The sequence below is a fragment of the Aulostomus chinensis genome, chromosome 24 (genome assembly GCF_037954235.1).
Source record: "Aulostomus chinensis isolate RoL2024-O1b breed Wild chromosome 24, RoL_Achi_v1.0, whole genome shotgun sequence".
NCBI classification, from domain to species: Eukaryota; Metazoa; Chordata; class Actinopteri; order Syngnathiformes; family Aulostomidae; genus Aulostomus; species Aulostomus chinensis.
Window position 1 is genome coordinate 11,934,833 of NC_141343.1, and position 24,440 is coordinate 11,959,272.

Sequence of the window (24,440 nt, forward strand, 5' to 3'; positions counted from 1 at the left end):
AAAAAGTCTGCCGTTTGGCTCAGTTTCGCGAGTTGCTGCCCTTTTGCTTCTTAAATGTCTTCATTTGTCAGTTGAGTTGTGAGGTTGTGGGTATTTGTGAGCATTTCCTGCTCTGGAAAACTTCTGCAGACACTCCCTGACCTACCACAAAAGTGAAAGAAAAAGTAATCATTTGATTTTCACTCAGCGGGAGTTTGTGTACATCTCTACTACTGAAGGTACGCTTTCACTTTGTCTCGTCCACCCTAGATTCACATTCATTCCGTATCAATAATGCAAATATTTTTGATTCCTCCTAACAGCATATAAAGAGGACTGGCAGCCATCAAAAGAAAGCATGAGTTGGCTCGACCATCATCGTGAAGGTAAGACGCAGCCATGTTAGCTTCTTTGTTACAATAATAATTTTACTTTACATGATCAAAGTCCTGCTCCACAGAAAAGAAGTACAGGGGCCTGAGGAACCAAGGAGCTACTTGTTATTTGAACAGCATCCTGCAGGTGCTTCACATGACCAAAGAGTTCAGAGAGGCTCTGGAGAGGTTGGTCACATGATTTATTGGCCTCTTTTGAGGCGTCCTTTGCAGTGTAAACACAATTATTGTGATTAATTACATGAATCATGGCCCTGTTCCGTTGAAGTGGTCCAGCGACTTTTAGTCAGCCAATAGGGACTTCCCCTACTGAGGAGTTCGCAACACTGGTTCAGTTCTGCCCTTGTGGAGGTTTTTCATTGTCAGTTTCATCTTTGTGATGTGATTAACTTCAAACATGGGAAAGAACGGGCATCTCATAATTCATAAGTTAAAAACCGGAAAAAGGAACCTTTAAGGAGACCATAGGATGATGTTAAAGCCAAAACTTCACCCAACAAGCGTATAGTGCGTTTCGTCGTCGTTGTCCTTTTTCTCCTCCTCCTCCTCCTCCGCTTTATCCAGTGGGTCCGGGTCACGGGAGCAGCAGTCTCAGCAAGGAAGCCCAGACTGCCTTCTCCCCAGCCACTTCAACCAGCTCTTCCGGGAGGATCCCGAGGCGTTCCCAGGCCAGCTGAGAGATATAATCCCTCCAGCGTGTCCTGGGTCGGCCTCGGGGCCTCCTCCCGGTTGGGCATGCCTGGAAAACCTCCCGAGGGAGGTGTCCTCACCAGATGCCCGAACCTCCTCAACTGACTCCGCTCGACATGGAGGAGCAGCGGCTCTACTCTGAGTCCCTCCCGAATGACTGAGCTTCTCCCCCTGTCTCTGAGGGAGAGCCCAGCCGCCCTGCGGAGGAAACTCATTTTGGCCGCTTGTATTCGCGATCTTGTTCTTTCAGTCATTACCCAAAGCTCATGACCACAGGTGAGGGTTGGAATGTAGATTGACTGGTAAATCAAGAGCCTCGCCATATTGCGTTTCACGTTGTCAAAAATGTGTGTTGCCATTTAGTGTTTGCTGTTTGTCATTCATTACAACATAGGTCAAATTTCTTTGTAAGCGAGTTGAGTTGTGACGTACTTGAGACTTTTTCAGAAATGTCGGGTTTCAGTTTTCTGGTGGATGCATTTACATTTCGGCAAAATATGTCCGATTAAAGTGTGGATATGATCAACAATAACTACTAATTTTTCTGTTTACATTACCGCCTAGTTAACTTCAGTGACCTCTTGATGCTGAGAGTAACATTTGGTAAGTTAGCCAATATAACGTTAGCTGATGTACTTTTTGGCTAACTTGGCTGGATGATGCCAAATTGGGAGCACTACGGCCTTACTTGGTCAAACAGATGTAATGTAATCTTTCCAATGGCAAATAAATATGTGTGACTGTATAAAAATCCAGCTTTTTTTGTCACTAATAAGTCAAATATCACATTTGTCAAGATACAGTAGCTAGCTAATACAGAGCTAACGTTGCCTGAAACTGCAGGTTTTTGCTGACTTGCGAGCTAACAATTAAGCTGTGCAGCTAATGATAATAATAATGAATAATTAATCTACTGCCAGTATGAAATCTGATATTTTCTGCATGATGCAGGCTTCTTTAAAAATCTTGTAGCGTTAAGTGTTGTCCTTGGTTACGTATTATATTATTTGTTTTCTTTTCTGTTGATGGGGTATTAAGAGTCCCTGTGGAATCTCAAAATTGCTGCTTTGAAGGGCTTCTTGTATTTCACGTCACATGTTGTCATTGTCCCTTTCTTTTCCAGAAATACCTCTAAAAATGTCGACTGTATCGATGATGAATTTCAATCCCTATTTGCTGGCCCTAAGGATCCTGCTGACACATGTCATGTCACAAGGAAGCTGGGAATTGTCAGAGGTACAAAGAGTGAGCGTATGCAACAATGAAGATAAAATTATGGGTCAAGGAACAAAAACTATTTTTATGGAAATGTACTTGACATACATTTTAGGTTACATACTGTGAAACATCTTGTGATTCGGATCAGCAACATGTTGATAAAGTGTTCATCCATTTGGAAGAGAATTATTTGGTCACATCCGCCTTTAGTAGACAATTTATTTTCCAACAATAAAGATAAATAAAGAAAAATACGCATTTCTCTTCCTCCTCCTCCAGTGAATGAACAACGTGATGCTGCTGAGTGCCTTGAGAAGATTTTAAATCTCACCAGTGAAAACGCATCACAGGTATAGGCATCATAATTGAAATATCTGTAGCTGAAATGAAAATGCATTTTTCCAATGGCTCCTTCTGATCTTTTAGGTTTTCCACGGAAGGTTGTCCCACATAAACAAATGCTTATTGTGTTGTAAAGAAACAAGCACCGAGGGTCCACTGTGGCACCTTCCTCTCGCACTGGTTGATTCCTCCCAGGAGGACCTCAGTGTGGTGAGTATGGAGGATATTATTTGACTTTTAAGTCAACCCACAGTAAACACTCCACAAATTTGTTTGTGGGTTGTGATATATTTGTGGGTTGTGAAAGACATTCGTGGATTGTTTTCTGTGGATTACAACTAATGTAGTCCAATAAAACTTTTAGTAGTTGAGAATCTGACAACATTGTACCAGGAGACATTTAGATAAATAGTTCTAAGAACTGTCAGAGGATATATCTTTAATTGCACTTTCCATATAGCTTAGAGTTTGGTCAGTATTTTGGGGAACTACCCATGAATCTATTAAGAAACACATTTTTTTAATTAGAGCTTAATCTTAATCGTAATCTTTCTTATCAAATCTGTCCTCACTGAAGGAGTGCCACAGGGCGTTATTCTTGGACATTTACTTTTTACATCAAATGTAAATGGATTTGTTGCCCCAAGGGAATTTTTTTTCCCCCACAGTTTGTTGTATAAATAGAAAAGGCTTTTTAATCATCATTTTGTCATTAAGAATAGAATCGAATACCATGATAATAGAAAATATTGGGAAAGTTCTTCTGAAACATACATCAAAACTGATGTGCTTTAAAACAACCCTGTCCAAAACACAACACCGTGAAAGGCATGAGGAGTAAACAGAAGAATAAAACCTGAGAAGAATCCGTGTTTAAGCCGGGGATGGACTGTAAAATCTTTTCAGTCTCAGGTTTCCTCCCAGAGAACACATGGAGGAAGCTTGTGCTCTTGCTGTTTTGTGATGATCTTGTTTTGTGCATCTCTCAGGAAGACAGCATTGCGAAGTTTTTTGACACCTCTGATTTCAGCGGAGAAAACCAGATGTACTGCGAGACGTGTGACCAAAAATCCGATGCAATCAATGTGAGTAAGGGAGACACATTAACTGCATTTACTCCATCATGTTTTCATTTGAATAAAATAATTTCTTTCAGAAATGTGTAATAACGCATCATCCAGATGTTTTGACGCTGCTACTGAAGAGGTTTGAGTTTGACTACAATTACATGCAATACATCAAAATCAACCGCACTGTAGACGTTCCCTTCACATTAGAGATAGAGGTACGCTATATATTTTATCTGTATCCATCGTATTACATCATTTTCATCCTTGATCCTAATGTCAGTCAGTCCCTTGGTGGTCACTCAGGGTCAGGTGTACGAACTTTACGCATTTGTGGACCACTCGGGGGATCTGAGATGGGGACACTACACTGCAACGATCAGGCCCCAGGACGACGACGACGACGATAGATGGCTTGTATTTAACGATACCAGTATTACAGTGGTAAGATCGCTCTTCCCTCATGTTCGAAGAGCTCACGCCTCCTGATCGAGTAATAACTTCCCGGCTGTTTTTAATTTCTACAGCTCGCAAAAGAGCCATTCCTCAATGAAAACATTATGAAGTAAGTCTACAACCATCTATTCTGTACAACATTCATGTTTTATTTGGGAACATGTTACAATAAGGGTATATTAATAATTGGTAATGTAGTAGTTTATACTTAGTTATGGTTAAGTAATGCTTATATTTAACTACGTGTTGATTTACAGTTCGCTGTTGATTATCAGTTATTAACAGTTTATATTAATAACTGCATTATCATCGTCAGAATTTGTGCTTTCTTCTAACTATAACTGATCGAAGTACACTTCTGCATCACTGAGGCACTGTTGCTAGGTGATGTTACAGGCTTCTTCTTCTTTAAAAGAACTTCAGTTTTTCTAAGTTTTCAAGTACGATGTTGAAAAAAAAAAAGTTCATATCACACAACCGTGGTTTATCCCACCAGGTCCAAAAATGCCTATCTTCTTTTCTACAAGAAAAAGAAAAGTAAGCCCATATTCATTCTTTTCTTACGGCAAAATTGTTTTATACTCGAATTGATTGCCCGAATTGATTGAATACCTATGTGCTAGATCCCAGCGCAGGTACTGGTAACACTGAAGACCGCAAGGGGTGTGAAGACGATGAAAGGAGCGTTAAAGGTGAAGGTGTGGAGGAAAGAGGACAGGCTGAAGACAATGAGGGAGACATGGAGGCAAAGATAGAAGGGAATGTCCAGTATGTAAAGAACAAACCTAGAGAAGTCCTAAAAGAGAGCGATGAGGACGGGAAAAATGGAGGTCTAGATGGCGAAACACAGACGAGACCACCTATGGACGGTCACTTTGAGCTGGGCAGGAGTGAAAGTCGAGGTCGTCTTGACCAAAAAGATGAAATGATCTGTGAAAAGGATGGAAGGATCGGAGGTGAAGAGCAGTTGGAACGGCAGAGAAAGCCATCCAATAAAGACGAGGAGGGAGAGAATGAAGAATTGGACGACATTAAACCAAAAATATATGAGCGACCCGAACGTCAGAAGAAAACTAACCAATATCCTGATCGTAGACGTGTAGAGGAAGGAGTTGCCAGAGCTGATAGAGAAGACGATGACAGGAGAGTTAAAGGTGAAGGTGTAGAGGAGAGAGGACAGGCTGAAGACACTGTTGTCACTGATATCCCCGAGGAGGAAAGAGACAAGGACAGGTTCGGGTCGGAGGACAGCGGGGGACGCGGTAAGGAGAACCCGATTGTTGTGAATAATGAGTTTGATCCTGCCAGAAACCTGGAATGTGGAGAGAAGTCCGTGTCCAATGATGAGGGAGACATGGAGGCAAAGATAGAAGGGAATGTCCAGGATGTAAAGGACAAACCTAGAGAAGTCCTAAAAGAGAGCGATGAGGACGGGAAAAGAGACGAGAATACGAACCGCGATCCTGATCGTAGACGTGTAGAGGAAGGAGTTGCCAGAGCTGTTAGAGGAGACGATGACAGGAGAGTTAAAGGTGAAGGTGTAGAGGAGAGAGGACAGGCTGAAGACACTGTTGTCACTGATATCCCCGAGGAGGAAAGAGACAAGGACAGGTTCGGGTCAGAGGACAGCGGGGGACGCGGTAAGGAGAACCCGATTGTTGTGAATAATGACTTTGATCCTGCCAGAAACCTGGAATGTGGAGAGAAGTCCGTGTCCAATGATGAGGGAGACATGGAGGCAAAGATAGAAGGGAATGTCCAGGATGTAAAGGACAAACCTAGAGAAGTCCTAAAAGAGAGCGATGAGGACGGGAAAAGAGACGAGAATACGAACCGCGATCCTGATCGTAGATGTGTAGAGGAAGGAGTTGCCAGAGCTGTTAGAGGAGACGATGACAGGAGAGTTAAAGGTGAAGGTGTAGAGGAGAGAGGACAGGCTGAAGACACTGTTGTCACTGATATCCCCGAGGAGGAAAGAGACAAGGACAGGTTCGGGTCGGAGGACAGCGGGGGACGCGGTAAGGAGAACCCGATTGTTGTGAATAATGAGTTTGATCCTGCCAGAAACCTGGAATGTGGAGAGAAGTCCGTGTCCAATGATGAGGGAGACATGGAGGCAAAGATAGAAGGGAATGTCCAGGATGTAAAGGACAAACCTAGAGAAGTCCTAAAAGAGAGCGATGAGGACGGGAAAAGAGACGAGAATACGAACCGCGATCCTGATCGTAGACGTGTAGAGGAAGGAGTTGCCAGAGCTGTTAGAGGAGACGATGACAGGAGAGTTAAAGGTGAAGGTGTAGAGGAGAGAGGACAGGCTGAAGACACTGTTGTCACTGATATCCCCGAGGAGGAAAGAGACAAGGACAGGTTCGGGTCAGAGGACAGCGGGGGACGCGGTAAGGAGAACCCGATTGTTGTGAATAATGACTTTGATCCTGCCAGAAACCTGGAATGTGGAGAGAAGTCCGTGTCCAATGATGAGGGAGACATGGAGGCAAAGATAGAAGGGAATGTCCAGGATGTAAAGGACAAACCTAGAGAAGTCCTAAAAGAGAGCGATGAGGACGGGAAAAGAGACGAGAATACGAACCGCGATCCTGATCGTAGATGTGTAGAGGAAGGAGTTGCCAGAGCTGTTAGAGGAGACGATGACAGGAGAGTTAAAGGTGAAGGTGTAGAGGAGAGAGGACAGGCTGAAGACACTGTTGTCACTGATATCCCCGAGGAGGAAAGAGACAAGGACAGGTTCGGGTCGGAGGACAGCGGGGGACGCGGTAAGGAGAACCCGATTGTTGTGAATAATGAGTTTGATCCTGCCAGAAACCTGGAATGTGGAGAGAAGTCCGTGTCCAATGATGAGGGAGACATGGAGGCAAAGATAGAAGGGAATGTCCAGGATGTAAAGGACAAACCTAGAGAAGTCCTAAAAGAGAGCGATGAGGACGGGAAAAGAGACGAGAATACGAACCGCGATCCTGATCGTAGACGTGTAGAGGAAGGAGTTGCCAGAGCTGTTAGAGGAGACGATGACAGGAGAGTTAAAGGTGAAGGTGTAGAGGAGAGAGGACAGGCTGAAGACACTGTTGTCACTGATATCCCCGAGGAGGAAAGAGACAAGGACAGGTTCGGGTCAGAGGACAGCGGGGGACGCGGTAAGGAGAACCCGATTGTTGTGAATAATGACTTTGATCCTGCCAGAAACCTGGAATGTGGAGAGAAGTCCGTGTCCAATGATGAGGGAGACATGGAGGCAAAGATAGAAGGGAATGTCCAGGATGTAAAGGACAAACCTAGAGACGTCCTAAAAGAGAGCGATGAGGACGGGAAAAGAGACGAGAATACGAACCGCGATCCTGATCGTAGATGTGTAGAGGAAGGAGTTGCCAGAGCTGTTAGAGGAGACGATGACAGGAGAGTTAAAGGTGAAGGTGTAGAGGAGAGAGGACAGGCTGAAGACACTGTTGTCACTGATATCCCCGAGGAGGAAAGAGACAAGGACAGGTTCGGGTCGGAGGACAGCGGGGGACGCGGTAAGGAGAACCCGATTGTTGTGAATAATGAGTTTGATCCTGCCAGAAACCTGGAATGTGGAGAGAAGTCCGTGTCCAATGATGAGGGAGACATGGAGGCAAAGATAGAAGGGAATGTCCAGGATGTAAAGGACAAACCTAGAGAAGTCCTAAAAGAGAGCGATGAGGACGGGAAAAGAGACGAGAATACGAACCGCGATCCTGATCGTAGACGTGTAGAGGAAGGAGCTGTTAGAGAAGAGTCAGAGGATGAAACGCTCCCCAAAACGAGCCATCAGAACAATTCAGGGTTTGACGGCAGGAAACGGAACACACAGAAGGACGGTCAGGGCAAAAAGGGAAGTGTACTATTCAAAAGAAGCAAAAACTTGAGAGAGGAGACGGGAGATGCCAGAAGTGATGAGGAACAAGCGAGAGGAGGTGATAAGCGCTCTCACAGGGAGGGAGTAGCAGAGGGACGATGGCGCGATGTCGACGATTCATACAAACGGACACGAGATGATGGACGGAACAATCTTGACGGAGCCAAAAAACAAAAGAGGAGAAGCAATCATGACGTTAAAAATGGGAAAGAGAAACGTAGTAAACAAACGTTCTTGTTTTCCCTTCCAAAGTAAAAGGAGAGGCAAGAAAGTCAACTAGGCATGGCTGTTTTTACGTAACCATTGTTCGTGGTCTTGTGGTTTATGAAAAAATAAAAATGAGTTGTGATTTTGCTCTTGCAGGGATCCTTTTTTCTCTTTTTAGTTTCGGTCTGACGGATCCAGGCTGTTACAGATGTGATTATCTGTTTATTTTTGTCATTTCAAATGAATGATTTTCCCCCTGTAAAGTTATCAGGCTTGGTACAAAAGTGGAATTAAAGAAAACAAGATTGCATTTGTGTTAGTTTAAAATTTTGTTGCTCTTCCACAAAGGAGCAGGTAATGCAGTTTAAGAAATCCATCCATCCATCGTCATCTTCCGCTTATTCCTACACATTAAGGGTCATGGGGGCTGGAGCCTATCCCAGCGTCAACGGGCGAGAGGCAGGGTTCACCCTGGACAGGTCACCAGTCCATCACAGGGCCAACACATAGAGACAGACAACCATTCACACTCACAGTCACACCTACGGTCAATTTAGAGTATCAATCAGCCTCGTCCCCTCTTGATGTCTTTGGACTGTGGGAGGAAGCTGGAGTACCAGAGAGAACCCACACAGGAACAGGGAGAACATGGAGACTCACACAGAAAGATCCCGTGCCCGAGTTGGGACTCGAACCCGGAACCTTCTTGCTGTGAGGCCACAGTGCTGACCACTGCACCACCGTGCAGCCCCAGTTTAAGAAATATTTAGCAAAATTAGATTTTATATATACAAATAGCACAAATATAATTTGTCAAATGTTTTAAAAAGTTATAAGGAAATCCTTTATTATTTTGTATCCTTTTATTAAACTTTACCATATGAAAATAAAGCACTGGACAAACCTTTAAAAGTGTTTTTGTATTGCATTTGGAAAAGACACTTTGAACCAGGAAGGGATATCTGATAAATCCCTTTATGACTCACAGGCTCAGGATCTCTGTCAGTGCCGTTCCTGGTGCCAGTCCCGTTCTTGAGACAGACTAACCCGCCACAAAGAGAACGTGCTGGGTTTTCACTTTCTGTCTTGGATTATGTTTACTGGAACTGACAGAATTCTAGGTAGTCAGTTGTAGTTTTCTGCTTGGATGTACTGATATCAATTGAATGTACAACTGAAAATTATTATTATTTTTCTTTCTATATATATATACAATCATGTTGATTTACATTTAGAATCGTTGTTTTTTTTTTTTTTTGGACAAGTCTTTTTTTTCGATTAGAAGCGAAGCTTGTGTAAATCGTGTCAGTATATTGACGCTTCGCGGATTCCGTAGAAGGCCGGTCCTCTGTGTCAACATGGCTGCCATCGGCGCGAGGGTAACTTCGGCGTACATGACGAGATGTGTCCTGAGACAGACTGGGAAAGTAAGCCGAGGCAGCCTCCCCGTGTTAGAAATTCCGACGCAGGTATGTTTCAGTCAGATAATTATGCTCGTCACTTTACTCCTGCTTTTGTTAGAATAGACCAGACAGCAACTTTCCTTCGCTAGCCGGCTAGCATCGCCGTGGTGTTGAGAGCCTCCTGCGTGACTTTGACAGCATGCAGAAATATACAGCTCCCTGACCTTTATGTGGCTTCATCATTTACCAGCTTTTATCCCAACAAACCCATAAGCTTTACATCAAAACATAAAAAGCGTTTGGCAGAGGTCAGGGATAGAGTTTGACATCATGCATTTTTGCCATTTATGTTCGCTCCTGCTAACTTTGGTTTGGAATCCATATGGAGTTTCATTCAAACGGAAGCCGAGAAAGGCCGTATTTAGGTTATTTTTCTAAGATAGCACATTATCTCGTTATTACGTGTAAGCGACTCTGCGACAGAGACCACAAAAGCTGCAAGTAGTACTTTAGTACGTAGGAATACTACAAACACCTGCCTGACCATCACTCTCTCTTGATAATCCACAGAGGTTCATCCAGAGGTCTCGTCTTCACACAGTCTTTGAATGCAGCAACAGTCTCACCAGCAGGACCCTGCTGGGCCGGAAGAAACATGGGAAGTTGCTGTGGGTCAGCACTGCGGCGGTCAGACACAACAGCTCCCAGGTGAGTTTGCACTGAAGTCGAGATTAAATATAAGAATTAACAATCAGCAGAATTTGACGGCTGTGTTTCCAGTGAATGCTTTGTTTACGATGAATGTATGCGACAAATAGGGGTACTTAAACCTGCAGATGTTAAAGTCGGATTTAAGTAGACTGCAGATATGAAAAAGGGTAGCTGCCAAGTCGTTACTGACCACATTATAGAATCTCAAGGGATTGAATCAGGGCAGTTGGATGTAGTTGTATGTCTTGAAGATGTTTCCTTTACCTGTGACCGGGACGAATGAGTACATGCACTGACACACTGTAGGATGTTCTCTCAAGCACACGTCTTAAAATCGTCCGGACTATTACGTCATTTGTTGGGTTTTAGCTTATATAAAACCTGTCTTTGTCAAGATTTTCTCTCCTGCGAAATATTTTTGACCTTTTTGATTTTCTGATATTGAAACGGCCAGATCCCACCTGAAAGTGGCTCCACGGAGTTCTCCCTCACCTCGAGTGCTCCTGACCCCCCCACTGCGGTTGCACAAGCTGTAACTGAACAGGTACCTCAGATCTTCTCTGAAGTCCTACTATTTTCCCCAAGGCCATTTTCAGTTGAGTCATGTTTTGTTCTGGATATTTTCAGGTCCAAACTGTTTCCATGACAGCAGACAGCTCCACCTCTCCTCCAGTCATGAATTCTTTTTCTGAGTTTGTGTCTGTGGACCCCACCACGGTCGTGACGCAGCCGGTCTTTGAGCCGGTGGTTGACATTGCAGCGGAGGTTCTGCAGGCAGTGGTTCTAGAAACCCCTTTGTCAGAAATGGGCCTGTGCGCTTTCACACCCGTGGGCCTGGTCCAGGGCTTGTTAGATGTTATGCACCTGCATCTGGGTTTGTCCTGGTGTGGAGCCATCGTTGTTGGTACGTACAGATCAACAGGAAAACGGCATTCCGTCAGAGTCGTCGAGGCAGGTTCTCTTCTCTGATACTGTCCCCCCCCCCCATACAGGGACAATCCTGGCGCGTGTCTGTATGCTTCCAGTGGCAGTGAAGGCCCAAAGGGAGACGACCAAAATGAACAACGTCATGCCTGAAATGACGAAACTGAACAACAAGCTGACGGATGCTAAACTAAGTGGTGACAAATTTCAGTGTAGGTTGTTTTTGTTTTCCTCTGATTATTCCTGGTCAGTTGGACTACTTGTGTTGGTTCCGCACGTTGAGAAACCCTGCCTCGTCGTGAACTGTTACCTTTTCGCTCGCAGTTGCCAAGGCTCACGCTGACATGAGATTATTCCAGAAGACACATGATGTCCATCCTTCATATTGCTTCTTGCTGTCTCTTTCACAGGTCAGTTCACGTCTTTGGTTGATTTTTGCTTGACACTATAAATGACATAAAAAAAAAACAATATGGTGGCCCTGGGTCCAGCAGATGCCACACTTAATTTTCAAAAAAGGGACTACTGACACCATTGGTTGCGCTCCAGAAGTTGAACAACCACATGTGAGTGCGAGCAGAGAGCAGAGCAGAGGGGATAAGTGACGCTTTCTGAATCTGAAGTGCTCAGCCTGCTTGTGATTGATTACAGTGGGGTTTTATTGTCCTTGTATGAGGACACATGAGTGGGAACCAATCTTAAAGTTCAGTTTGGGAAATCTATCCGAGTTGCCCCTCTGTCCCTTAATGGTGAGGACAACTCTCTGACCTGTCCTCTCTCCCCCAGGCCCCGGTGTTCATGTCCTTCTTCTTCGCTCTGAGGAGCATGGCTGAGTTGCCAGTGCCCAGCATGCAGACTGGCGGCATGCTGTGGTTTCCAGATCTGACTGCCGCGGACCCTTATCTCCTCCTGCCTTTTGCTGTCACGGGATCCATGGTCTTACTCATGGAGGTGAACCAGCTTTTACCGGCAAATATGTATTCAGATTAAACAGTCAGCACAGTCTGTCGTTCAGACTGCATCCTAACAACCGCCACGTTTGCGTTGAGCAGAGCACAGATTTTGGGGTCAACAATCCCAATGCAAGAACCATGAAGAAGGTCATGAGGGTGCTTCCCTTCATCATCCTCCCGTTCACCATCAACTTTCCCACGGTCAGTCTGTTTCTCTCCTTCGGGTGATTTGCCTGATTTTTACATCATGTTTTCTTTGAAGGTACCAGAATGTTCATCAAAAACAGTCTGCCATCACCCGAATTGAAAGTCTTTTTTTTTTTTTTTTCCTTCTTCTTCTCCTCCTCCTCCTCCTCCTCCAGGCCATTTTCACGTACTGGTTGGTCTCCAACATATTCACGTATTTTCAACTGGCCCTGCTCAAATCTCCCCCGGTCAGGCAGTACCTGAGGATCCCAGATTCGGTCGTACACCCACCCTCGACTCTACCTCCGAGCGGAGGCTTCATGGAGAACTTCAAAAAGAGTTCGTAGCATAAACTTAGGTTGTCGTAAAGTTCAGTCTCACATTGGGGGGGGAAAAAACCAGGGTTTTCTGTCTTTGTCCTCACTGTCACTTGCAGGCTTGAAACAAGCTGAGATGACCAGTCAACAGGAAGAGAGGGAACGAAGGATCAAAAATCAAATGGAGTTTGCTGCCAAAGGTCGGTCCCAGCAGCGGCACACTGGCACAGCTTTGTTTGAGTGGTTCACGGTGAAGTACGCTCGGTGAAGGTTGCTTTTTTTTCTTAAGGCAGATTAAAAAAAAAAATTTGCACATTTGGTAAAAGTGGCAAAATATGTTTCAAGTAATTCCATAATTTTCCTCAAAGGAACGGCTCGGCTTATTCAAAACCTCGACGGGCTTTTTAACAGGAGGTGGAGGAGGTGCTCCTCTCTTGTGTGCCTTCGTCGCCGTAAATGTTGCACCCTTTGGCATGAGGCTGAGCCAGAGAACCTTTCCGGTTACTGCTGGATGCTCCCGTATCCTGGATGGAATCAGTGCGATGTCATGAAATGGTTAACAGTGCCTAGTGCACTTTTGCTGACTTGAACGGTTAAAACGGCTGCATTTATATGGGATCTTTGATGGAACCACTTTAAAACGTGGTTCTCGTTCATCCCTCGTGTCATCAGTGTCTGGTCTAAACATCTGGATTATTTGGCGGGGGGGGGGGGTCACGGTCTTGCCCTCTGTTGTCTGCAAGTTCAAGCATTTTCATTCCTTAAATGTTGTGCATGTAAAAGATGCAGATGTTAGCCAGGAAACTGCTACTAGCATGATTATCGCAAAACAGCACGGTGGTACAGTGGTCAGCACTGTGGCCTCACAGCAAGAAGGTTCCAGGTTCCAGTCCTGGTTCCAGCACGGGATCTTTCTGTGTGAGTCTCCATGTTCTCCCTGTTCCTGTGTGGGTTCTCTCTGGTACTCCAGCTTCCTTCCACAGTCCAAAGACATCAAGAGAGGACGAGGCTGATTGATACTCTAAATTGACCGTAGGTGTGACTGTGAGTGTGAATGGTTGTCTGTCTCTATGTGTTGGCCCTGTGATGGACTGGTGACCTGTCCAGGGCGAACCCCGCCTCTCGCCTGAAGGCTGCTGGGATAGGCTCCACCCCCCCATGACCCTTAACAGGAATAAGCGGAAGAAAACGGATGGATGGATTTCAGTCCTTCAGATGTATTGAGACAGAACGCGTTCACTGTGAATGCTGTCACACCTGAAGGCAATTTTCTATTTTAGCTCGTGGAATTTTTCAGTTTAAACGCCCACAAGCAGGACGCTGTGACTCTCAAACTATTTTGATGGTGAATGCAAGCATCCTGTGCACAAACATTACAAAACGAATTTTCAAGGCCAAAGGAATCGTCGTCTGTTTGATCCTGAGGTACGCTAACACCAGCTAACGTTCATTATGCTGAGCTAACGAGCCACCGCCAGACATTCCAAATTATTTTTTATGGAAGAAACATATTGAAATGATTGCGTAACGTCTCATCCATCTCTTTTCACAGGTCCTCTGAAGGAGACTTATACCCACAATCCTCTGCAGCAGACTTTTCCTGCCACGTCTGCCGAGTCAGCAAAAATAAAGACGGACAAAGCGAAGGCGAGGCCATGGAAGGAAACGATTGGATAGACTGGATTGCCTGGCAGTATCATGAATTATGTACATAATGATAGAGGAAAGAGTAGGAAACCGTTGTCGTCATGTGTGTATTATTTAAACTAAACATAAAATCTGCCTTACATCAACCAGTCTGACGAGTCGTTATGTTAATTACCCAATATTTTTAAAAAAAAAGCTGTTTCGGTTTTCACAAATAACTTTATTATAAATACGTGTTTGCTGCTCAACTTTCTCTGTCATTAAAAGCCCATGTTTTAGAGACACAGATGGGAAAAAAGTTGAACAGAAAAAAATGTATGTAAAAATAACCCTTCCTCCTGTACAAAAAACAAAACATTGTTTTTCCCCACAAATCTACTGCTTGTTTTTTGTTTTGTTTTTTTCATTTGTGCAAATCACATTACTGAGACTGTCGTCAGCAGTGCTTTGAGGGTCAAAGATCTTCTCCTTGACGCTCGGAACAATTGGGGCGCAGTCACCATGTGCCTCCGTCCAACAAAATCAAATCTGGCGTCACACAAAATCAATTGGGAAGTTCTCCGCTAATCCGAAAAGTTCTTTTTTTTTTTAATAGGGGTCGATTCCTTCAGGAGCGCATTTAAAATGTTCTCTCGGAAGTCGGTCACCTTGGAAAAACAAATCTGGCCAACAAGCCCTCTGAAGCGACCATGCATTCATTCATTCGTAGTATCGCCAGAGTGATGACTGACAGGGTGGGCGGGTCCAGTTCGAGCCCAACGCTGGTCCACGAAAGCCTGACGGCAGCAGCGTCAGAGTGTGTCTGTCGGTCTCTGAGGAGGCGTTTGAACCGAGTGTTTCTATTCTGCCTTGTCTTCGTCGACGTCCATCTCGGTCAAAACAGTGAAGCACACCTTCTGAATAAGGAGACCCGACTTAGCTGGAAGACACGGAGATGAAGGACCGGTAAGCCACAGAAGTAAACCAATACCCTCATCAACCACTTGGTGGAGCACTTTCACCTGTTACATGTGGTTGAGAAAGCTTTAGTTGGGATATTTTGAAGTGCTTGCTCAGCAGATGCTGGTTCACCACAACCAGTTCTGCGGGGTGATTAGTGTGAGGTCCCTGCTTTGTAGTGGGATCTTTTGTGAACAATTTTTGGGGGAACTCATCGTTATTTCCTCACCAATGACGGTCTTTAGCCACAGTGGCCTCTTTCTTGCCGGAGTGTAGCAGCAGAGGAAGTACACAGGCACTCCTGACAGGGCGATGCCGATGCCGATCAAGGAGTTGATGGTGTCGCTGTAGAGCGGCACCACCACCAAGAAGACGGTGAGGAGACAGAAGATGATGGGATAGAAGAGACTGAGCTGAGGAGGGCAGAGAAGAGTTGTCACTCTGTGCAAGAACATTCTGCGATGGTGACTGAAAACTTGTCAGTGAACGCAGCAGGTACCTTAAGTGGCCTCTTTCTGTTCGGCTCTTTCCAGCGTAAATACAGTTGTCCCAAAATGGAGAGGCCCACAAAGAACCAGTAGCTGAAGCTGTAGTAGTTGATCAGCCTGAAGACATCTTCCACACACAGGTATATCAGAGCCATGATCCCCTGCAGACATACAAGAAGAAAAATGAGGAGGATTTCCACAAAGGGAGACCATTATTCAACATATTACATGAGATGGTACAGGTAGACTGACATTGAAGAGCAGGGCAGGGATGGGGGTGAAGCGGTGGATGTGGATCATACACAGGTAGTCGGGTAAGTGGCCCTCTCTGGAGCCCACGAAGAAAAGCCTAATGACACAAAACATGGGGAGGTGATGTATGAAGTTGATGGATTTGGGGGACAGGGAGTGGATGTCTGGACCCAGAATAGCTGACCTAGAGGACGCCAGGATGGAAGCGTTCAGTCCTCCGAAGCAGGACAGAGCCACCGCCAAGGGAATAGTCCAGTTCATCACACCAAACACCTGGTCAGCAAACGTCTGGGGAGGGAAGACATTGTAACAAAAGTTGAGCTAAGTGCATCTCCAGCTTGAGACTGAGACAGAACTACACTTACCACAGCGACAGCGTCACTGTCTAGGATGGCATTCATGGGAAGGATGGTGTAGTAGGCCACGTTGGTCAAGATGTAGATCACGGTTACTATAGGCATGGAGATGGCGATGGCCAGTGGCAGATTCCTGTCAAATTAACAGCAGAGAGATGGAAATGAGGTGATTCGCCGCTCGTAAATTAAGTCACGTTAGCTTGCTACTAGCTTTATGTGAATTGGATCAGCCTGATATTCATTGGCAGAATTATTTAGCTTCAGCCCAGCTTCCTATGCAACATGTTAGCTTGCTCTTAGCTTTGTGGGAGAGCAACTTTATTAGACAGGTGTTTGTTCGCAAACATTTTTTAGCATTAGCTCATCGCCGTCAACTTCACATTAGCCTGCCACGAGCTTTATGGGGCAATAATTTCCTAGATATGCACGTGTATACACGGGAAATTCTTTACTGTCAGATATTTGTTAGCTTATTAATAGCTATGTGAGATTTTAGCTAGATAGGTGTTAGCAAGTATATTAAACATTAGCCCAGCTCTATCAGATGATTGGGAGCTTGCTAATAGCTTTGAGCGATGTTAACTTCATTGATAAACACACATACATATCTATGGGTGAACTTGCTTTCCTTCAGGAACAATATTTGCCATCGGTGTTATGTTAGATTGTTACTAGCTTTACGGCATATTGACTTAAGTAGATTACTATTAGTTTGCAATTATATTTAAAATTAGCTCAGCTCTAAACGGTTAATGTTAGCTTGCTACTAGCCTTCTGAGATGTTATTTTGATAAGATTGGTGTTTTCAATGTTAGCTCCATTCCATTAATGATGTGTTCGCTTGCTACTAGCCTTCTGAGATGTTATTTTGATAAGATTGGTGTTTTCAATGTTAGCTCCATTCCATTAATGATGTGTTCGCTTGCTACTAGCTTTGTGGGACACTGAATTGATTATATTGGTGTTTGTCAGCTCAGCTCTTTCAGCTATACGTTAGCTTCCAACTAGCTTTGGGGGACATTAACTTGATTAGATTGGTTTTCCCTTGGTTTTCCCTGAATATTTTCAAAAGTTAACTCCTTTCCGGTCTTCAATTTCTAAACTATGTGTCTGCACAGTCAAAGGACTGGCACAGTCATGACCAAAGGTTTAGGACTGCAAATCTAGGACCCTAGTTTCACTTTTCCACAGATTGCGGGTATGAATATGTCCGGATAAGGTCATTCAAGGATAGTTAGGGTTAGGTCAAGTTTTTTCCAAGGAGTAAGGGTTTGGGAAGGTTGAGAAAGCTCCATTTAGTGCCCCAGACTTCTAGGCCTAAACCCACCAGTGAGTGAAATTGCTAAGTCTCTAACTCTGTAGACACGAGCTACTCCATAATTTGGGAGATTGGCATCGATACGAAATATGGAGAACTGTCTTGGACTTGGCCTCCTCACCTCTCTGGGTTCTTGATCTCCTCTGTAACAAAGTTGAGTGTGTCCCATCCAGAGTAGGAGAACAGAGCAGAGTACAGAGCCAGAGCAATGTCTCCTGGGTCCTGGGATGAGCCATCGAAGAGGCCCTCAAAGTTTTGGGTGTGACCTATGAAACACAAAGATTATAAATCCCCTTTGCATTACTAGAAGACGATACACCTTTGTGTCAGTTTGGAAATCAATAGCCGGTTTAAAAGTGAGTGAGCAGTGGGGTCAAGACCTTGTCCGATCTTAACCAAGCCGGTGATGATGACGGCAATGAGGGCGATGACTTTGGCGTAGGTGAAGAAGTCCTGGACCATGGTGCCCCACTTGACATAGGTGCAGTTTACAAAGGTCAGCAAACCTGAGGATAAAGAGCCACAGGTTCATTAAAAACATGACTTAACATCCACATCCAAACAAATCTCAGTGGTGACATTTGCTTTGTAAACGTAGGGCTTGTTTTTCCATGTGAGAGTATTCCAGATTCAAGGAAGCGGTGCTGCTGACTCAAGCAGACTTTTGTTTTTCAGACGAGGAAACAGCTGTGTGCAGCGCGTACAACCTTACACCCAAAGGCCCCCAGGTACAGTCAAGGAGATTGAAAAGCCAAACAGAGGAGATCAGAAATCATACACACATCCAGTCAAATGTTATGGAATGGCCTTTTTGGGGCAAAATGATGTGTTGATGCAAAAGTTCAACTTTCTATTGTTGCAGAAAAGCTATTCAAAACTATTAAAATCCTTCTATTTATAGCTGGAGATTACATCATTTTCAAGTTTTAAGGACTTTTAATTTCTTCTTGCAGTTGATGACCTTTGTACCATTTAAGGCTGTTTACCAAACTCTTAACAGCTTGAATTTCAAGGAATAACTACTAATGGGGTGTGTTTCAACCTTTGATCCAGAGTCTAATATATTTTTCCTCAAAGAGGATGATTGAGGATGATTTTAAACCGTTAATTCACCCACAGCCCGAACTGCTGATATGAAAATTAGACTCCACTACCTGTTATCAGCTCATGATCCCTCCCAGTTAATAAATATGGAGATAATAAAGCACAGGGACAACATTAGAAGCAACACTTTGACTGATATAGCCACTATTTTTCTCATTTCTGTTGTGCAGATCTTCTGTCTGACTCTAGGAATCTCGAAAGCACTGATTTAACACATTCTGCTGCAAACTAGCTGAGCAGGCACATTTTATCTCCAATGGCGTCAAGTTCGCCGCACTTATCACAGCTTTCTGACCTCCACGTATCCCAGACCTTTACAAAAAGAGACCAAAACATGCTCACATCAATAGACTTCGCCCCACGTTGAACACTGCAAGGCCTCACTTCGAAGTGAGGGGAGGCTCCAGAGGTGAACCCAAACACTATCGTCTTCCAGCGCATTGACAGTTAGAGGATCATAACAAGTCCATAATCAGCAGGACGTCCGGACAAACAACAAAAACATCAGGTTGAAGGGGGTGGCAGTGCAGGACATGCTATCATGAGGAGGACTTAGGCGCACAGAAGTAGAGGCGTGGTGTGTTGACAGTGAAAGGATAGAAGGGTGCGATGTGCGAGACTGGGGTGCCAGGGGGCGTCGGGCTGGTAGTGGAGCTCAAATATGGTCCAGATGTGAGGGAATCTGAGCTCTTGAGACAGATCTTTATGAATTCACGTGCTGGTGGGAAGCACCGATGGGCAGGACTCTGAATATAAGCAGCTAAAGAACTTACTACGTATGAATGTATATGTATATTTTTTTCAATCGAGAATTTAAACTTCAAATTTGAGGGCTTATCGTTTCGTGTAGCTGTCACATGATTTATTATGCTAATAAAACTTAACACAAACAGTCCCAATCCATTAATTGGTTTTGCTGATGAGGCTGTGTAAAAGAGTTAACACACTACCGCTTATTAAGGTTCGTAGCGCCTTTCTGTTTCTTACGTATGCAGTTCAAAAGGAGTGAACGGAGTCGAACCAACTTTTTGGTAGCGAGAATGTCCAATACCTTTTCACCTTCAAAAAAAAAAAAAAAAAAAATCAGATTCCAGAATTATAGTAGCTTTAAGCTAACGTGCTCACCTAAAGCTGTGGTTACTAGGAAACTGATAGGATTTATAATAACCTGATTAAAACTGGTATATAATCAGAAACAAGTTACAACCAACTTGAGTCGAATCTGGACAGAGACGTAGAAACACGTAAAGATCTAGTAGCATGTTTAGTTTGACTCCTGTGCTGAGCTGTCGTTACCGCGTTAGCCGCTCCGGTCAGAGTCTCACTTCTGTGGCGGACTTTACTTTGATGCTATCAGCACTGTCAGCCCTCCTTTGAGAACTGCTTATCGGTCCGTGACCCAAGTGTGTGTGTGTGTGTGTGTGTGTGTGTGCACGGCCCTTTCAAAAGGATGGCCGAGTCATATTTTTTACAAACGAGTACAGTTAGTATTTTCTTTATCTGTGCGAGGAGGTTTATCTGTAAGACATGGCCACAACAAGGTCTGTCTGACGTTGGCTTCTTGGAGTCTGGTTGCCGGTGTGTTGGTATTTATTTGCCTCTAAGGTTGCTGTCAGTTGCTTAGTGAGCAGTTTCGTGACTTTCTTGTTCGGGTTGATTAATCCAGCATGTCAGCTTTGCTCTTTGTAAGTGCCATTGTATTCTGGTTACCTCAGCAATCTGGGCTCCATCAATACCCAAAGGTCAGCCCAACATTTATGAGAAGTTTCGAATGGTTCCCACCAAAAAGCTATGACTCATGTCCTTGTATGTTAAGACGCCACACCAAGACTTCTAAATTAGTGCTTTAAGTCTAAGTAAAAACTTTTTGTTCCAATTGGCACAGATCTTTGAGGGGTACCTGCTTCCTCTTCTTCTGAAGACTGCTGACTGTAGTTGTGTTGTCATCATTTTTCACTTCTCCTTTCCGTCTCGCATGCCATGGTAAAGCATTATCACATACACATCTGCACAAATTCAACAAGTACTTACATACACAAGCAGCAGCCAGAAGCCTGTTGGCCAGGTATGGAGCTATGCAGGTGGGGAAGATGGGTTGCATCATGTAGTTGGAGAAGGTGATGGCTATGACAGCCTGGCTTGTCGGTTCTATGATCAGTAGTGATGTCCATAAGCGGATGAAGGCTAGGAAACCTCCAAAGGCCTCCAAGATGTAGGCGTAGGAAGCCCCTGATTTGGTGATAGTGGTGCCAAGCTCGGCGTAGCAAAGGGCCCCAAATATAGAGAAGATCCCGCCGACGGTCCACACCACCAGCGACAGGCCGTAGGAGGCGCTGTGGATCAAGACGCCCTTCGGTGAGACGAAGATCCCGGAGCCGATCATGTTGCCCACAATGAGACAGACCCCGTTCAAGAGAGAGATCTCCTTCTTCAGTTTCATGGACTCTTTTGAGTCAGAGTTCACATTTTGTAGGCTGCCTTTCGGCGACTCTGGAGTCAGGGTGGGGCTGTTGGACGCCATCGTTTGCTAGCTCTCTTTTAGAAAATTAGATTTTCAATCACAAATAAATTTTGTTGTTTGTTTTTTTTGCCTCGGTGTAACTCTGAAGACTTCCCGGTTATCTATGATCCTCTCATGCCATCTGTGGAGACAAGAAGGGTCATGTAAGTGATGGCGTTACCGTGGCGACGGATCGGTCAAAGCACAGACCTAGCGCATACCTGTGTTGTCACACTCTTGCCAAAATCTAGCCAAACAAAAAAAAAAAAAAAAACACATTTACATGTCAAAGACTGTAATGTGGGAGCAAACATGCAAAAAAAACAACACATGCGGTTGGACTTGAGAGCAGTTTGATGGATTGGAGAGCCATTAGACTGAGCGGCAAATGGCCTTTTAAGGTTGAGTGTATTGACAGAGAGCGAAGCCGAGGAGCAAACATGCCTGAAAACACCGGCTCTTCATTAGTAACCACACATCTACAATTAGCAACTGAGACTCACACACTTTATTAGTTACTTTATTCACACGCACGCACGCACACACGCGTGGAGTTTGAGAGTGTCAGCGTGGTGACTGGTCACATGTTTTCCAAAGTCCATCACCCTCTAGCTAGATAAGAAGGTCAGACCATTCATTCGTTCATTCATTCATTCGTTCACTCCTCTGTATTATTTTAGTTTCAGCTGCGGAATTCTTTTGGAATGAGGTTTTAAATGAACCGGATTCAAATCGAATCTCAGCAGCGTTCCCGACCAGATCCCAGGACGTACCGATGCCGGATGTGCGGTTGCATCCAAAAAAAAAAAAAAAATGTTAGTGGAGATAAAATCACATCTCATACAGGAAATATACTGTTGTAATGACAAAAATGGGATTTAACCGTTGTTGCAAGGCAACATAAAACATAAACATAAGAACATAACATAGAACATTCAAATTCATTTTTGGTACATTTTGTTTTCATTGTAAATTAACCCATCAATGCAAAAAAATCAAATCAAATGTTTAATCATGAACTGAATTTTACAAAGTGGATTTCATGTTTTTTTTTTTAATCGTAGATCAATTAGTGAACACAAATAATTTTTAAAAATATATTGAAATATTTGGTATTCAGTGAATATATTTTACTTTTTAAAAAACTATATATTATGTATATTTTCAAGTATTTTTCTTGATCCTGTGTTTTAAACAAAGTATCTTTTGACCCTCAGATCTCTCCTCAGATCTCTTTTAAGACTACCTGAGCTACTGAGACAAGACAGGACAGTGAAGACGTGACAGTGGAACGAGAGAGAGAGAAGAGCGGAGACGTTATTGCAGTCAGGCTGCAGCCCCAGACGAGAAAGGAAGTGAGAGGTTTCGATACCTTGTAGATGAAGCAGCAGCAGCAGGTTAGCGGCACGTGGGTTCATGTAGGAGCGACCGTAGAGGAACTCAAGTAGAATCAGTGTCTTCTCATGTGATCAAGTGTGCCGGAGACACTGAGGGGTGAGGCTCCTACTCACGCACAAACACACGCACACGCACACGCACAGAGCAAGGTCCAAAAACTGCTGATAAGTCGTCCCTTATGACTTTATTCAAGGTTCTAGCCTGGATCATGGAAGTCCTGCTACAATCTGGAGCTTAAAGCCACTTGAGAGGCATCACATCTTTGACCTGATGACACACTCGCTGGTCCTTCCTGCAAGCCTCAGTGTCACATAGAAATACATAAATAAATAAATGTGTATGTGTATATATATATATATATATATATATATATGCATATATATATGTGTGTGTGTGTACAGTACTGAGAACCAAGAAGGCATGCGTGGAAAAGTACATGACTGATAGACTGTCTTGAAACACTGGTTGTCCTGTGATATAAGGTGAACAATTTTACTATTACTACTACTACTACTACTATTACTACTACTAATAATAATATTAATAATATAAAAGCCTGCATAGGAAGAAAAAGAGGGAACGTACCTTCTTCAGGTGCCTTCAGGCATACAAACTTTCTCCAAAGGTGTCGAACACGCGTGACTTCAAGCCTCTCATCATTAAACCGCTCTCTCTCTCTCTCTCTGTCTTTCTCTCTCTCTCTGTCTTTCTCTCTCTCTCTCTCTCTCTCCCCTCCTCTTCCTCCGCTTTTTTTTAACGCACGCCGCTTCCTCTTGTTGTTTTCTGCTTCTCTGCCCGAGGAGGCTTTTATGTACTTGTAGTTTCTGTAGTTTTGGTATCAAGGAAACGCGTCAAAGGGGTTGTGTGTGTGTGTGTGTGTGGGGGGGGGCACTTTGGTTGCTTGTCATTGTGTCTCCTGAGTGAGTTTAATTAGATTAGAACGCGCAACAAATAACGTGGCGTCATGAAGGGAAGATGAATCGACCGGTAGTTCTTTGATACGTCACCATGTTTTTTATGGACGGTATCATTCGCGTACAATCAGGGCTACAAAACGACTCTGTAATTTCTCTTCAAACTGAACCATCGCCACCTGAATTGATCATATTAATTAAATACAACCTGAACGTGTCAAATCAAGCTATTTTTATGTAGTTTTTAATATATATTTTGCTATTATACATATAAAACACCCACAGGGGCCGTTTTTCTGAATTATATTCATTTCCTTTCAGTATTTGCATGATGTGGGACGGTATTTTACAACAACTGTGGCCGGTATTTACACATGCCAAATTTACCTGTTTCTAAAAAGAAGTTAATACGATATTCACATGTTGTACACACAGAAAATCACATGCAATTTGCAAATTTGTAATTTTGTTGTTGTTGTTGTCATGGAACTATACAATTTCATTAAAATGTGTTTGCAAAAATTATACACCTGTGTCTACACAACAGGAAACCCATTTGATAAAAACAAAAAAATACAGTGTAATACTTTTTTGTCACCTTTTTCTTCAAAAATTCATACCAATACCAAAATGTATGGATAAAAAAATACAACATTGATGGGTTGTATTATGCAGGATGGGGGTGTGTGTGCGTGTGTATCACGTCATGATCACATAATTGTAAAATAAAGTGAGTAAAAGATTGAGTGTTGAAATATGAGGTCACCAATTGGAGTTTAACTGC

The 24,440-nt window shown here is 43.8% G+C and overlaps 3 protein-coding genes across 3 annotated transcripts; 2 read left to right on the forward strand and 1 right to left on the reverse strand.

Annotated features, from left to right (window-relative positions):
* Window positions 1-130: 130 nt before the first annotated feature.
* Window positions 131-9,141, forward strand: LOC147238732 (uncharacterized). Its single transcript, XM_086198138.1, has 12 exons — window positions 131-218; window positions 303-365; window positions 440-542; window positions 2,188-2,300; window positions 2,562-2,632; window positions 2,709-2,834; window positions 3,614-3,709; window positions 3,781-3,909; window positions 3,998-4,135; window positions 4,219-4,256; window positions 4,644-4,684; window positions 4,771-9,141. The coding sequence occupies exons 2-12, from the start codon at window positions 338-340 to the stop codon at window positions 8,292-8,294; spliced, it is 4,407 nt and encodes a 1,468-aa protein (XP_086054264.1). The 5' UTR covers window positions 131-218; window positions 303-337; the 3' UTR covers window positions 8,295-9,141.
* Window positions 9,142-9,557: 416 nt separating this feature from the next.
* oxa1l (OXA1L mitochondrial inner membrane protein) lies at window positions 9,558-14,743 on the forward strand. Its single transcript, XM_086196864.1, has 11 exons — window positions 9,558-9,715; window positions 10,220-10,357; window positions 10,815-10,904; window positions 10,988-11,264; window positions 11,353-11,496; window positions 11,609-11,694; window positions 12,071-12,235; window positions 12,337-12,438; window positions 12,600-12,762; window positions 12,860-12,940; window positions 14,293-14,743. Exons 1-11 carry the CDS (start codon window positions 9,605-9,607, stop codon window positions 14,415-14,417), a joined length of 1,482 nt encoding a protein of 493 aa, XP_086052990.1. The 5' UTR covers window positions 9,558-9,604; the 3' UTR covers window positions 14,418-14,743.
* Window positions 14,594-23,524, reverse strand: slc7a7 (solute carrier family 7 member 7). Its single transcript, XM_086196863.1, has 11 exons — window positions 23,328-23,524; window positions 22,717-22,847; window positions 20,876-21,486; window positions 18,121-18,246; window positions 17,862-18,006; window positions 16,432-16,555; window positions 16,251-16,354; window positions 16,067-16,163; window positions 15,826-15,975; window positions 15,556-15,739; window positions 14,594-15,306 (listed from the first exon to the last, which is right to left on the reverse strand). The coding sequence occupies exons 3-11, from the start codon at window positions 21,363-21,365 to the stop codon at window positions 15,227-15,229; spliced, it is 1,500 nt and encodes a 499-aa protein (XP_086052989.1). The 5' UTR covers window positions 21,366-21,486; window positions 22,717-22,847; window positions 23,328-23,524; the 3' UTR covers window positions 14,594-15,226.
* Window positions 23,525-24,440: the final 916 nt, after the last annotated feature.